This window comes from Oryctolagus cuniculus, chromosome 21 (assembly GCF_051225735.1).
Source record: "Oryctolagus cuniculus isolate XC-2025 breed Fujian yellow rabbit chromosome 21, ASM5122573v1, whole genome shotgun sequence".
Classification (NCBI taxonomy): Eukaryota; Metazoa; Chordata; class Mammalia; order Lagomorpha; family Leporidae; genus Oryctolagus; species Oryctolagus cuniculus.
The window spans coordinates 27,374,002-27,386,614 of NC_142887.1; the positions used below are offsets into that span (position 1 = coordinate 27,374,002).

The 12,613-nt window shown below is 43.6% G+C and overlaps 1 protein-coding gene across 33 annotated transcripts in view; it reads left to right on the forward strand.

The window, feature by feature from the left end:
* MTMR3 (myotubularin related protein 3) overlaps window positions 1-12,613 on the forward strand; it is a 142,464-nt gene that overhangs the window by 75,891 nt on the left and 53,960 nt on the right. For 12 of the 33 annotated variants that reach the window (XR_016227326.1, XR_016227329.1, XR_016227323.1 and 9 more), the window contains 3 exons: window positions 530-579; window positions 5,878-6,060; window positions 6,930-7,011. Coding sequence is in view for 17 of the 33 variants with exons in the window: in XM_017350673.4 (XP_017206162.3) it covers window positions 7,009-7,011 (3 nt within the window). In the remaining 16 variants the exon portion in view is untranslated. Of the gene's footprint in view, window positions 1-529; window positions 580-5,877; window positions 6,061-6,929; window positions 7,012-11,868; window positions 12,057-12,613 lie in introns of those variants that run through there. The other 21 variants (XR_016227327.1, XR_016227330.1, XM_070065802.2 and 18 more) reach the window with 5 other exon arrangements.

Consider the following 12,613-nt stretch of genomic DNA (forward strand, 5'->3'; position numbering starts at 1 on the left):
TTCCTCGAAAGCTCTGCTCTGTACAGTTCTGCAGTCTCTAAAGTGGTGCTGAGGGCTGACTGGATCCATTCTGCGCAGGTACAAGTTTGAGTTGGTGGTTGAGGGGAGCGGTGCTGTGTGTAGCAGGTAAAGCTGCCACCTGTGGTGCTTGCGTCCATAGGGGTGCCTATTTGAGCAGCTGTTCCACTCCGATCCAGCTCCCTGCTAATGTGCTTGGGGAAACAGCAGAAGATGGCCCAAGTGCTTGGGCCCCTGCACCCACATGGGAGACCCAGAAGAAGCTTCTGGCTTCCATCTGGCCGTTGCCGCCATTTGGGGGAGTGAACTGCTGGATGGATGATCTTTCTCTAACCTTCTTCCAAAAAAAAAAAAATCTGTGGTTGACTAAATAGTACACATTGTAACAGTTTAAAAATCTGTTTCCATGGCATTCTAACTGGTAGAAAAAGTCTTATGGGAAGATCTAAGTGACTTGACTTGATTTTTAGGCCATTTGTTATTATAAAACAATTGATTTTTTTTGTTACAGATTTCCTTGTGAAACCTAATAGAAAAAGTTATTGGGACAAACTTTGTTTGGTAAGTTTTGTTAAGTTTATTTATTTATTTATTTTTTAATGATTTATTTATTTGAAAGTCTACATAGAGAGAGGAGAGGCAGAGAGAGAAAGATAGATTGGGGTCTTCCATCCAATGGTTCATTGCCCAATTGGCTGCAACGGCTGGAGATGTGTTGATCTGAAGCCAGGAGCTTCTTCCAGTTCTCCCACGTGGGTGCAGGGGCCCAAGGACTTGGGCCATCTTGTAATGTTTTCCCAGGCTATAGCAGAAAGCTGGATTGGAAGTAGAGCAGCCAGGACTCGAACCGGCACCCATATGGGATGCCAGTTCTTCAGGCCAGAGTTTTGACCCACTGTGCCACAGCACTGGCCCCGTTAAGTTTATTTTATTTTATTTTTTAAACTTTATTTGAAAGACAGAGTTACAGAGAGAGGTAGAGACAGAGAGAGGGGTCTTCCATCCGCTGGTTCACTCCCAGATGGCTGCAATGGCTGGAGTTGTGCTGATCTGAAGCCAGGAGCCAGGAGCTTCTTCTGGGTCTCCCACGTGGGTGCAGGGGCCCAAGGACTTGGGCCATCTTCTACTGCTTTCCCAGGCCATAGCAGAGAGCTGGATTGGAAGTAGAGCAGCTGGGTCTCAAACCAGTGCCCATATGGGATGCCGGCGCTTCAGGCCAGGGCTTTAACACACTGTGGCACAGTGCCACCCCCCCCATTAAGTTTATTTTTAAACATTTATTTATTTGAAAGTTGGAGTTATAGAGAGAGAGGGAGACGCAACAGAGAGATCTTCATCCACTGGTTTACTTCTCAGCCAGCACTGGACCAGGTTGAAGCCAAGAGCCAGGAGCTTCATCCAGGTCTCTCATGTGGGTGGACCCAAACACTTGGGCCATCTTAAGCTGTTTTTCCCAGGCCATTGCCATTAGCAGGGCCCTGGATTTGAAGTGGAGCAGCCAGGGCAGGAACAGGCACCCATAAAAGATGCTGGCATTGCAGTGGTGGCTTTACCTGCTATGCCACAATGCTGGCTCTGTTATGTTTTATTCTCCCCCTCCCCCCCATGCTCTCTGATGTTTTGAGGCAGGGCAAAATTAATTTACAGATTTTTGAGGGTCTGTTTGTCTCTGTCCATATTCATGTAGATAAATTTTCTATATTCAGTTTAATGTCCTTAATAGTGGTGTTTCTTCACTAAAATTCTGGTCAAGTTATTTTTTCCATATGTAATTGCACTGTAATATAGTATTCTGTGCCAGAAACTTGTATTTATGTTGAGATTTTATGAGTTACAATTCTACTCTTTTGTCTAAAATGAACACTGTTTATCAAACTGGAGTTCCTTTAAATTGCAGCTAGAGTTTAAGTTGATGTATACTTATATGAAAATACAGTATGTTCAACATTTTGACTGCAATTTGCCACATGAGGTCAGGTGTGGAAATTTCTACTTGGGATGTTATATTGGTGTTCAAAAAAGATTCATATTTTGAACATCTAGGATTTTGGAGTAGGGATACTCAGCCTGTAATATACTTAACTAAATTTAATTAGGAAAAGAAGTTCTGAAAAGTTACTGGTCTTTTCTCTAGTGTGGATATTCCTTTCCTGTCTCCTAACATGTCCTTTTCATAGACTTATATCTCTACTATATCTTTATTACTGCCTCTTGCTTCTACCATCTGTTTGATTTAGGGAATTATTACACAGTTTTATTGAAAAGAAGGGTTGTTGCTTTGTTTGTGTGTGTGTGTTTTCTTTTTTTTTTTTTTTGATTGCTTTGTGTTTTTTGTTTGTTTGTTTGTTTTACAGGCAGAGTGGACAGAGAGAGAGACAGAGAGAAAGGTCTTCCTTTGCCGTTGGTTCACCCTCCAATGGCTGCTGCGGCTGGTGCGCTGCGGCTGGCATACCATGCTGATCTGATGGCAGGAACCAGGTGCTTCTCCTGGTCTCCCATGGGGTGCAGGGCCCAAGCACTTGGGCCATCCTCCACTGCACTCCCGGGCCACAGCAGAGAGCTGGCCTAGAAGAGGGGCAACCGGGACAGAATCCGGCGCCCCGACCGGGACTAGAACCTGGTGTGCCGGCGCCGCAGGCAGAGGATTAGCCTGTTGAGCTGCGGCGCTAGCCTATTGAGCTGCGGCGCCTGCCTGCTTTGTTTTTAAGTTTCTAAATCCAAATCATTTCCTTTGCTTGCCATTGCCTCTCAAACAGGGATCAAGCTCCTGAGCATGAGGGTTCTTCACAAGTGGGCTTTGAGCGCATCCCCGACTGCTCGACACCTGTTCTCCCCACGCTCCTAGTGAGCCTCTTGTAGCCACACTGACATACTTTGTGTCTCTCCAGTACTCTACAATGTGAAATTTTGATTTGTTCTGCATGAGGTATTTCTTTTTCTCATTAAGATCTGTCTTTCACAAAGCCTTTCAGAGCTTGCTTCTGTTTTCTCTGTCCTTTGCATTGCCATGGAGTTAACTTCTACATCTGTTATCACACTTTGCTGTATTAGGTACATCAGTTTTTCACCCTCACAAATTGGGAATACCTCGAAGGCAAGAACTGTTCTGACATTTGAATTTTCAGTTTACACATACCTCCTTGAGTCTGGTACACCACTGCGTTCTCAGTGTAAACTGCTCTAGATTAGACTTTTTGCTCTGATAAGACCAAGGGAAGGAGAATAGATAAGTTTTAGTAGGTATTGATTGTTAGGATTTTGTTAATTGTGTTTTTCTTTCTGTAAAGTGAAGGATTGTGTACTAAATTTAATCTGTGTCCTTATAGTCCAGGTTGCTCATTATCTTATTTGACTGAGTTATTCTTATTTACAAGTTTAAGGTTTTGTTTTTGAGTAAGGAATTGAGTAATTTCTCCTTAACAGGCACCTGAAAGATGAGATACCATGTTCATTAGGAATGGTAAAAGATGCTTTCCTTTTGTAAGGATGCTGAGAGGTCTCATCATGGAGATGAGAAACCTGTGGGTCTCTGCTGTCAGATTCTCATCAGTTTATTACAGAAATAGAAATTTGACCTTGATACTTAGAATGTTAACTTTCATTTGGCTCAGGGCAGGAGTGTGTGTGTGTGTGTGTGTGTGTGTGTGTGTATGTGACAAATTAGACCTTTTAGAGAAACAAATAGAATCCTGATATCTTACTTGACTTATTTTTTTTTTAAAGATTTATTTTATTTATTTGAGAGGTGGAGTTAGACAGAGATAGAGAGAGAGAGGTCGGGGTTCCATTTGCTGGTTCAATCCCCAGATGGCCACAACAGCCAGAGCTGTGCCGATTCAAAGCCAGGAGCCGGGAGCTTCTTCTGGGTCTCCCACATGGATATGCCAAAGGTGACACACCCAGGTTTGGCATGCTAAATCTTTCTCTCTCTCTCTTTTTATTCAGAAGGGAAGTAATTCCACACAGCTGAGCTCTTCTCCTTGAAGGCAGTCAGTGTCTGAGTGCTGGCCCCTATGGGTATAATATTCATCTACTCTGTCCCAAGGACCACACAAAGGATCTGTGCTGTCCTCAGTGTAAGCTCAGATTCCCCTGCAATCTCCCACTGGGTTGCCAAGGTTACCGAGTTTGTGGTGTCTTGGTGTCTCCCACCGAGTACTCAGTACTCATGTCTCAGGCACTCCGTGAGTTCTCTCACACACCCTCAGTGGTTTTTTTTTCTTCCCCCACAGTCTCAGTTCATAAGCTCCACATGTTCACTAGGTCTTAACCTCCTGTTATTTCTCCCCACCAGAGTCAGGTTTTTCTGCTTGGCTGAGGGCGGGTGCAGCCCTGAGGTGGCGCAGCTTTTATGTATATCTAAAATGGTGCCTGCTCTTTGTGTTGCTTGCTTTTGTAAGGTGAGTGGAGAGAGAGAATTGTGTCTATACCGGTCCCTTTTATTATTATTTTTTTCTCTCCTCCAGTTAGCCTGGTGAACTTTCCCCCACAGGGCTTCAAGCCTCATTCCCTCTAGACTCTTCCTGCTGCTTTCCTGCCAGTGTCTCGGGCTACTGAGGTTTTGCCTCACCTCCCTTTCCAGTGCTGGTGCGTAGACTCGGCGGCTGGGGTCCCAAGCCATGGGTGCCTGTGCCCACCATGTAGGTCCACTGTGTTCCACTTGTTCTGGAAGAGTTTTCTCTGCAGTTTTTTTCATAACTCTGACCTGAAACTACAGTATCTCCACTTTTATTAAACTATCTTTTCCCAGACTATCAGTGCGCTCCCTCCCTATTCCGCCATCTTGGAGGACTCCTTGCTGAGTACCCTTCCTAATGCTCTTTTTCTGTTTGTACTGTCACCACATCTTCCTATATTTGCCTTCTGATTTTATTCTTTCCCTGTCTTAATGCATTCATCACCACACCACAGGCCAGAATGATATGAAGATCCAAATCCTGTCACTCTGCTATTTAAAACCTGTCAGTGGTTTCCTTTTGTGCATAGAATATAATCTGTACTTCATACAGTGGTTAAGCCACTGCCTGTGATGCTGGCATCCAATATGAATGCTGTTTCGAGTCCTGGCTGCTTTACTTCCAATCCAGTTCCCTGCTAATGCACCTGGGGAAGCAGCAGAAAATGGTCCAAGTGCTTGGGTCCCGGCCACTCATATAGGAGACCCAGATAGAATTTGGGCTTCTGGCTTTGGCCTGACCCAGCCCTGGCTGTTGCAGCTATTTGGGGAGTGGATGGAGATCTCTCTCGATCTCTCTCTCTCTCTCTCTCTTTCTCTCTCTCTCAAACACACCCACACACACACACACACACTCTGCCTTTCAAATGAATAAATAAATCTTTGGAGAAAAAAGGTTGGTAGCTTCCAACTTCCTGATGTCCAGACTGGTTTTATTAGTGCTTATTTCTGCTTCTTTAATTGGATGTCTGATAGGCATCTCAAACATGGTATATCTCAAACAGAACTTCTGACTTCCATCTTCCTTTACGCTTTCTCTGCATGGGTGGGGAACCCATCTTTCATATGGATGTTCCTCATCAGTAAGTGGAAAAGTCCTTGCTTCTAGTCACTGAAGCAAAAAGCGTCACCTGTATCTCTCTCATAACGGTTTATCAGCTTACATCTTGGTAATAATGCTTTCAGAGTACATGCAAAATCTGACAGTATCCCACCTGCAAATTTGTAGGACCCTGTAAGCACTGTATTGTCTCTTGCCTGGATTATTGCAGTAGCTTGAACTGGTAAACTTTGCCCCTCACCCACCCTCAGTGTCTCCTCTGTCCTCTGCTTCACAGCCAGAGTGATCCTTTAAGTTGTCTCATATCACTCTTCTGCTTGTAACTCTCCTCACCCCACCCCAGATGGTTCCAAGAATCTGGCTCCTGCTACTTTGACGTCGTCTGTCACTCACCACTGCTCCTAAAGAACTTCTGACTGCTGAAGCTCAGGGACCCTAAAATACCCTCTGTGAATAGTTTACCAGACCACAGATGTTGGCTTTCAAGAGACTGATTTATTCAGAGAAAAGCAAGTTACTAAAGAAGGTAATACTCTCCATAGCCTATCTTTGTATTTCAAAATGGGTACTTTTTTTCTTTAATTTAAAGTTGGGTACCCTTTCCTTTCCTCCTTTGTTCTTTGAAAGGCCAAAACAGTGGTGGGGGAGGGGAGTTTGGCACAGTGGTTGTCAGTGTTGGGTCATCTGCAGCCCATTGTCAAGAGTGACTGGTTGGAGTCTTGACTGTTCTTCCTATCCAGGTGCCTGCTAATGTGCATCCTGGGAGGCATTGAGTCATGACTAAAGGGCTTGGGTTTCTGCCACCCTGTGGGAGACCCAGATTGAGTTCTGGGCTCCTGATTTCAGCCTGGCCTAGTCCTTTCTCTTGAGGGCATTTGGGCAGTAAACCAGCAGAAGGAAAATCTTGATCTCTCTTTCTGCCTTTCAAATAAAATAAAATAAAAATAAGCAGTTAAAGGTATTAGCACAGTGTTTAAGTTCTCAAGAGAGCCTAGATTGTTGGGGTATTAAGACAGTTTTTACACATTTTGCTTACTGACACAGTTTGCTTCTCAGACAGGAAAATCTCTTGAGTTTAAGGATAGCCACAGAACATCCTGAAAAATGGCAAGAACTTCCATCTAAAGTTGACAAAATTTTTGGTGTTACCAGTATAGGACCCTTAGTTTTTGCTACTTTTTTTTTTTGCAGAGTTAGGTTAAGACCAGGAGCATTGTTATAAAGGTATTAGAGAATTTGGAAGATTACTAGTAGGAATTGGCTGGTGGTAATTGAACTTTGTCTTTACTGTGGTCAGTTTTTTAGAGTCATATATATGCAATATCCTTTAGTTACGGTTTGCCAGGTAAGGAAAAATCTTATTTTTTGTCTTTTTTTTCTCTTTTTCTTTTTAAGACTTCAGCATAAGGGACAGAAGAGACGTGTCAGACATTGAAGAAGGAACGGGGATCTCTCCTGATCTGGGCCTCCTGTCATGGTAAGCACAACAAAGTGAGGAAATTGGAATGGAACTGTATCTTGACAATTAAATAAACAGTAATAAATCCACAATTATTTCTGGTTTGGTAAAAAAAATTCTTTTTTAATGATTTATTTTACTTATTTGAAATACAGAGTTACAGAGAGGGAGGGAGGGGGAGAGAGAGATCTTCCATCCACTGGTTTACTCCCTAAATGGCTGCAATGGCTGGAATTGAGCTGATTTGAAGCCAGGAGCCAGGACCTTCTTCCGGGTCTCCCACCTGGGTGTAGGGACCCAAGCGCTTGGGCTATCATCCACTGCTTTCCCAGGCACATTAGCAGGGAGCTGGATTGGAAGTGGATTAGTCGGCACCCATATAGGATGCCGGTGCAGCAGGTTGGGGCTTTAACCCACTGTGCCTTAGCGCCAGCCTTCATGTTTCCTTTCCCCAAACTCTCTTCTTGTCTCCTTTCTTTGATTGTTTATCTAGCAGAAATAATTATAGAGTACTACATTATATAGCACAATTTCATTTCTGCTAACTTTAATAGTCTGAACTAGATAGTCTTTTTTTTTTTTTTTTTTCTTTTAGGTTTATATTCATTTATTTGAAAGAGTTACAGAGAGGCAGAGAAAGAGGAAAAGAGAGGTCTTCCATCCACTGGTTCACTCCCCAAACAGCTGGAGCTGAGCCGATCCTAAGCCAGGAGCCAGGAGCTTCTTCTGGGTCTCCCACGCAGGTGCAGGTGCCCAAGGACTTGGGCCATCTTCTACTGCTTTCCCAGGCCATAGCAGAGAGCTGGATTGGAAGTGGAGCAGCTGGGACTAGAACCAGAGCCCATATGGGATGCAGGCACTGCAGGCAGAAGCTTCACCTGCTATGCCACAGCACTGGCTCCTAGTCTTTCATTTTAAGTCAGCTAGTAAATGAAATCAAAACTAAAACATGATTCTTAGACTCCAGGTATTTTTATTCATTCCTTGTCTAGGAAATGCCATGTAGTAAAAATGTTTCTCTGTAGTTATTAGTTTGGTGTGTATAGGAGAATTGTGAGATATTCATTGCATATTCTTTGTAATAAAGAAATTTTTAAGTTGACAAAAATGCATATATTGTGTACAGTGTGATGTTTTGAAATGTGTCTATCTTGTGGAATGGTTAAGTGAACTAATTAATGCAAGCACATATTTTTAATGAATTTAACTTTATGGATAGGAGCAGTTCCCAGCTTTATGTCTCTTTACAGCATTGTTTTGATCCCACAGTAGGTGGAGCAGCTCTGCACACTCAGTGCCCACCTTTTTGACCAAAAAGAGCATATAATGGACATTGCATTGACTTGTTGGCCATTTTGAGCCCATCTAGGCAGAGAAGATGCAGCACTGGACCAATTAGGTTTTCATCAGTCTTGAGAACATGTGAACAGTGCTGAACAAAAGTGGTTTTCTATAATATTGTCCTGCTTCTACCTTGTGATGTTCCCTACATCCAAACTCTGTTTCGTGCTAATGCACAAAGAAGGAATTGAAAAGGCCATGTTAATTTCAAGCTTCATTAGGGACATATGCAGAAAATGCATTTTCAAAATTAAAAACAAAACAAAACTAGTTGTGCAGAAATGTCATATTAAAAAGAGGGGAAACTTAAGTGCCAAAAGGGCCAATTTTTTCTTAGTTTGTGGACATTACAACTTTCTGATTTATCCCACATTAATGAACTCTTGCTATTGTTTCTCTAGGAAATACTTTATCTTACTGGTTTTTCCATATAATCTTCAATGAATTGAAAAAGTATTTGCATAGTGTTTACAGAACATAGGTGCCAGCGTCTGTCTCTCATCGTGTGCCCCCAGCCAGCAGCACCGTGGCCTGCTTCCTGGTGTTGCTGGGGTCTCCAGGGCCCTGCACACAGTCCTGGTTCCTCCCTGTCCCCGTGCTGCGGCCCTGCTCAGGGACGCTTCTCCATGCAGTAACTGAGGGCAGCATGGCCATGCATCCTGTTTCTTTCCCAAGAGCAGCGTTATAAATGGTATAATGGTATAAATGTAAATTCTCATTTACAATGCTACACTTGAAACCATGGTATCTATACTGTATGTGTATTTTTTATGTAGTTAGAATAACAATTTCTGTTTTGCTTATTTTACTAAATTAATTAAACATTTTCTATATTGACTCATTGGATTCCTAGTAATTTACAATTGTGTAACGTCTTGCAAGTTGTTGAACCATTGATTTATGCTGTGTTTAGCCTTTGGATTGTATGCCCTTAAACCTGAGTTTTTGTGTGGAGAATTCAGGAGCATTGAAGTCTGTCTGTCTTTCTGTCTGTCTTTCTTTTTTTTTTCTTTTCTTTCCTTTCCTTTTCTTTTTTTTTTTAATATATGCCTCTGTACTCATGTGACATCCTGACTTGACTCTTTCACTTTTTTTGTTTGTTTTTTAAAGATTTTATTTTATGTATTTGAAAGGTAGAGTTACAGAGAATGGTAGAGACAGAGAGAGAGGTTTTCCATCTGCTGGTTCACTCCCCAAATGGCTGCAATGACTGGGGCTGAGCCAGGCCGAAGCCAGGAGCTTCCTCCCAGTCTCCCACCTGGTGCAAAGGTCTAAGGACTTGGTTCATCCTCTGCTGCCTTCCCAGGCCCATCAGCAGGGAGCTGGATCAGAAATGGAGCAGCTAGGGCTGGAACCGGTACTGGCACTGCAGGCTGAGGCTTTAACCTGCTGCGCCACAGAGCTGGCCCTATCTCTTCTACTCTTAAAGTTCTTAAGTGAGATTGGAGTCCCTCGTTGACAGTTTAACATTAGTAAAATACGGTTTTTTGTTTTATTGTGTGAGCTCTCAAGCCCATGCAAAGCGAAGGGTACAAAGAAATCTCCAGTGGCATCCATCAGGTGCAGTAGTCATCAGTGCATGGCTACTGTGCTTCATTTGATTCTCCCTCTCCTCCATCACTTTGTATTAATTTGAAACAAATTTCAAGGGAAATGTATTTTTATCTGTTAGGTTGACTTCTCTCCCAAGTAATTTACTTAAAAACTTCTCTTTACATGCGTAGTTTAGATTAGAGCAGAAACTAGTTTGGGTCCGAGGTGACCGATCCCTTTTCAGGATTTTGGAGGCGACCCTACTGAGATTCCTGGCATTCCTTGGTAGTTTCAGGAAGCCAGCCATGTGGAAGAATGTATTCTCTAATACTAATACATTACTGTGTATAGCCTAGGAGAAATTTATTTTGGAGACTCTTATCAGACCAACACTTCCCAGGTCACCACCTTATCAGCTATCTCAAGTTTGGTCTCTTTTTAACCTGTGAAACTCACAGAAACTTTAATAAATTTAGGCAGTTATTCAGATGCCAAATTCAACTCCTTGGCCAAGTAATGATGTGTTAGTCACTGTTCTTCTGGAAAGTCAAGGCCTAGATGCTCCTTCTAAGTCCTTTGGGATTAAATGTTTTTTCACGCAGAAGGAGAAGAAACTTGTGGAGCCTTACGTATACTGAGAACTGAGACAATGTCTTTTAACAAGATTTGTTAGGACATACTTGTTTCTCTTGTCTTCTGGCCTAATTATCAGTTCTCTTATGTTGAAAATTATTCATTCCACTTTTGTTTTCACTAGTTACTTTGGTTTATACACATTGGTATGAATTAGTTCCTAAGTGAGTGTGCTAGCAAGAAGGAATAAATAAAGGGGTCTCTCTCTCTCTCTCTCTCTCTCTCTCTGCCAGTGAGAGACAGGGAGAGAGTTATAGACAAAGAGAGAGAGAAGTCTTCCTTCCGTTGGTTCATTTCCCTAATGGCCGCGCGCTGCGCTGAGCCAGAGCCAGGAGCCTTCCTCCCGGTCTCCCATAAGGGTGCAGGGACCCAAGCACTTGGGCCATCCTTCACTGCCCTCCCGGGCCACAGCAGAGAGCTGGCCTGGAAGAGGAGCAACCGGGCCTAGTACCTGGCGCCCCAACCGGGACTAGAACCCGGGGTGCCGGCGCCACAGATGGAGGATTAGCGAAGTGAGCCACAGCGCCGGCCTCTCTCTCTTAAAGATTTATTTGATAGAGTTAGAAGGAGAGACAGAGATATCTTCCATCTGCTGGTTCACGCCACAAGTGATGGCAACAGCCAGGGCAGCACCAGGCAGGAGCCAGGAGCTTCATCCAGGTTTCTCATGTGGTTGGCAGGAGCCCAAGCACTTGGGCCATCTTCTGCTGCTTTTCCCAGACCATTAGCAGGGAGCTGGATTGGACGTGAAACAACTGGGACATGAAACGGTGCCCGTATGGGATGCTGGTGACGAGGTGGCGGTTTTACCTGCTGTGCCACAGTGCTGGCCCCAGCTCTTCTGTTTTTTTAAAGCCTGCTATGTTATTTCAGTCCTGTGATGTTTAAAAGCCAGCAGAAAACTAGATCAAAGACTCACTTTAAGAAATAATTGGGGGGGGTGCCAGCACTGTGGCGGAAGTTAACCCCAGCCATTGCAGCCATTTGGAGAGTGAACCAGCAGATGGAAGATATCTCTGTCTCCCCAGTTCTCTAACTCTGCCTTAAAAATGAATGTAAACTTAAAAAAATATATCCAACCAATCCTATTGTCATTCTCAAAGGCAAGCTATGACTTGAAGAACACTGAGTATTTATACTTACAGAGAATCAAAAAAATGTGGAGAATCATGAATTTAAGAGGATTTTTCTCACAACCAATAGGAGGTAGGCAGAAAATGCTGTGAAATATGAGGTGGGGTAGGGCTTTAACCATGCCCTCCTGCATCATAGTAACCAGCTTTTGAACACTTACATGTATGAGACCTTTGCTTTTACGGCCTCTTTAAAATCATTTTACTGAAGTATCCATTTCTATTTGTTTTAAAGATTTATTTATTTGAAAGGCAGAGATACAGAGAGAGAGAGACAGATCTTCCATCTGCTTGTTCATTCCCGAAATGGCCACAGTTGCTGAGGCTGGGCCAAGCTGAAGCCAGGAGCTGCGAGCTTCTTCCGCGTCTCCCACGTGGGGGCAGGGACCCAAGGACTTGGAGCATCTTCTGCTGTTTTCCAAGGTGCATTAGCAGGGTTCTGGATCGAAAGTTGAAGCAACTGGTTTGAACTGGTGCCCATAATGGGATGCCAGTGTTGCAGGCAGCAGCTTAACACACTGTGCCACAATGCCTGCCCTGTTTTTTGTTTTGTTTTTTTTTAAGGCTAGCAGTAGTGACTCTGCCTTGTATTTGTTCACCCATTCATTGACCACAGAGGAAATGGGTGGAAAGGGATAAAATGGTACACACCGACACAAAGCTTTTCTGTAAGTTATTTTGGTGTTTGTTGGTATATAGCCATTTATAGACCTTTGTGCACCCTAGGTAGTTACATTCCATCATGTCAGCCTTACTAAACTGTGCCAACTTCATTAACCTTTCTCTGTGCTATATAAGAATTTAGGGGCCGGCACTGTGGTGCATTGGGTTAAAGCCCTGGTCTGCAGTGCCGGCATCCCTTATGGGTGCCGGTTCGAGTCCTGGCTGCTCCTCTTCTGATCCAGCTCTCTGCTGTGGCTGGAAAAGCAGTAGAAGATGGCCCAAGTCCTTGGGCCCCTGTACCTGCATGGGAGACCTGG